Genomic DNA, 1,900 nt, shown 5'->3' with positions numbered 1-1,900 from the left:
CCCTTTGATATATCTTATGTTTTATATGTTAGCTTTATTAGTTAGTTCTTTTGTACTAACACATATTGCTGACATTTCTAACAAAATGTAAGAGATTTTGTGAGACTTACTACTTGGAGGCTAGGTTCCTAAGTTTGGAGAAGATTGAAAATCAGTGAGTCCCCATAAATTTTTTTAGGAAAGCACCCTTATGTTTCCTATATATCATTTACTTTGTTTTAGAGTTTTGTGGTATATGTCACAAGACATTATTACTCTTGTATTTCGTAAATGGTATTGATACACATGTCAGAAAGACTTCAGTTGTTATGAAATGATTTTCTAACTATTTTTAAATAAAAAAATTTAAATTCTCTCTATTTTTATATAATGTTATGTAAAGAAGATATGAGGCTTGTATAAGAACTCCGAGAATTCAACTATGATGTGTCACGACTTTGGGGTGCATTCAATTCGTGACAAACTTTGTACTGGAGCATAAAGTTATAAAATGGTCCTAGGATGTCTCAACAAATCTATGAGTCGGAGACTATCGGATTCTTAGGAAAGTATCAGTTCTTCATTCTCATAGTCATGCCATAGAGTTTGGCTTTAGTATACCACTTTTCTAATGTTTGCCAACGATTTGGTATAGGTTATGGATAACACTAAGGCTAATGCGAGGAGGTTGGTGTGTTTCAAGGAGTTTTAAGGTTTATTAGATGGGTACTATTGCTGCAAGAGTATCATTTTGAGGTAAAAGATAGAAAGGGGATTATGTATCAAGTTATCGACCACTTGTCTAGATTGGAGGATAAAGTTATGCATGAATTGAGAGAAAAAGCCTAAATTGATGATGCATTTCCAGATGAACATGTTTTGTCCGCGTCTTAGGATTTGATCCCATGGTTTCCAAACATCACGAATTATTCGGTGAATGATGTAGTTCTTCCATACTTGACCTTCCACCAGAAGAAAAAGTTAATGCATGACGTGAAAAAATTCTTTTGGGATGAGCCTTACATATATCAGAGTTCCGTTGGTGGGATTATCCGTCTTTGTGTACATGAGGTCAAGCTGCTGAGTGTTTTGGAGGAATGTCACTCCTTGCCTGTGGGTGGGCAACATAGTGGTATCTGTATTGCGCATAAGATCTTGCAGTGTGGGTATTATTGTCCAACCATTCACCAAGATGCTCATGATTTCACCGAATCTTATGATCGATGCCAACGTGAAGGAGGAATTTCGGCGAGGCAAGAACTTTCCTTGAATATTATTCTACTGATTGACCTATTTGATGTATGGAGAATTGACTTTAGGGGACCATTTGTGAGTTCCCATGGTCTAAAATATATTCTTGATGAGGTTGACTATGTAACGAAATGGGTGAAAGAATTTGTGCTCCCCAACAACGAGGGAAAGAGTGCCACTGCATTACTGAAGAAGAATATCTTCTCTAGATCCTGTACACCTAGGGTCATTATTAATGAAGGTGGCTCACACTTCTTGAATAAGTTGTTCAAAGGGATATTGAATAAATATGGTGATCTCCATAATGTGCTTACTCCTTACAATCCATAAACTAGTGGGCAAGTTGAGGTGTCTAATCGTGAGATCAAGCAAATTCTGGCAAAAACATTGAATGCCAATAGAACATATTGGTTAAGGAGGCTTGATGATTCTCTTTGGGCCTACCACATTGCATACAAGTCTCCCATAGTTAAATACCAATTTGTATATGGGAAGGCATGTCACTCGTCGGTCTAGTTAGAGCACAAAGCAATGTAGACAGTGAAGAAACTGAAGTTGGATTGGACTGAAGCGGCATAACAAAGACTAAATGGGTTCAATGAGTTTGATGAGTTTTTTCCTAAAGGCTTAAAAAAGTTTGTCCATTTATAAATAGAAGATAAAGAAGTAT

The 1,900-nt window shown here is 36.5% G+C and overlaps 1 protein-coding gene across 1 annotated transcript; it reads left to right on the top strand.

The window, feature by feature from the left end:
* Positions 1 to 963: 963 nt before the first annotated feature.
* On the top strand, positions 964 to 1,560 carry LOC138347520 (uncharacterized). The gene has a single exon (XM_069295814.1). It carries the CDS (start codon positions 964 to 966, stop codon positions 1,558 to 1,560), a length of 597 nt encoding a protein of 198 aa, XP_069151915.1.
* Positions 1,561 to 1,900: the final 340 nt, after the last annotated feature.

This window comes from Solanum lycopersicum, chromosome 3 (genome assembly GCF_036512215.1).
Source record: "Solanum lycopersicum chromosome 3, SLM_r2.1".
Taxonomy (NCBI): Eukaryota; Viridiplantae; Streptophyta; class Magnoliopsida; order Solanales; family Solanaceae; genus Solanum; species Solanum lycopersicum.
This window is presented reverse-complemented; position numbering and strand designations above follow the sequence as displayed.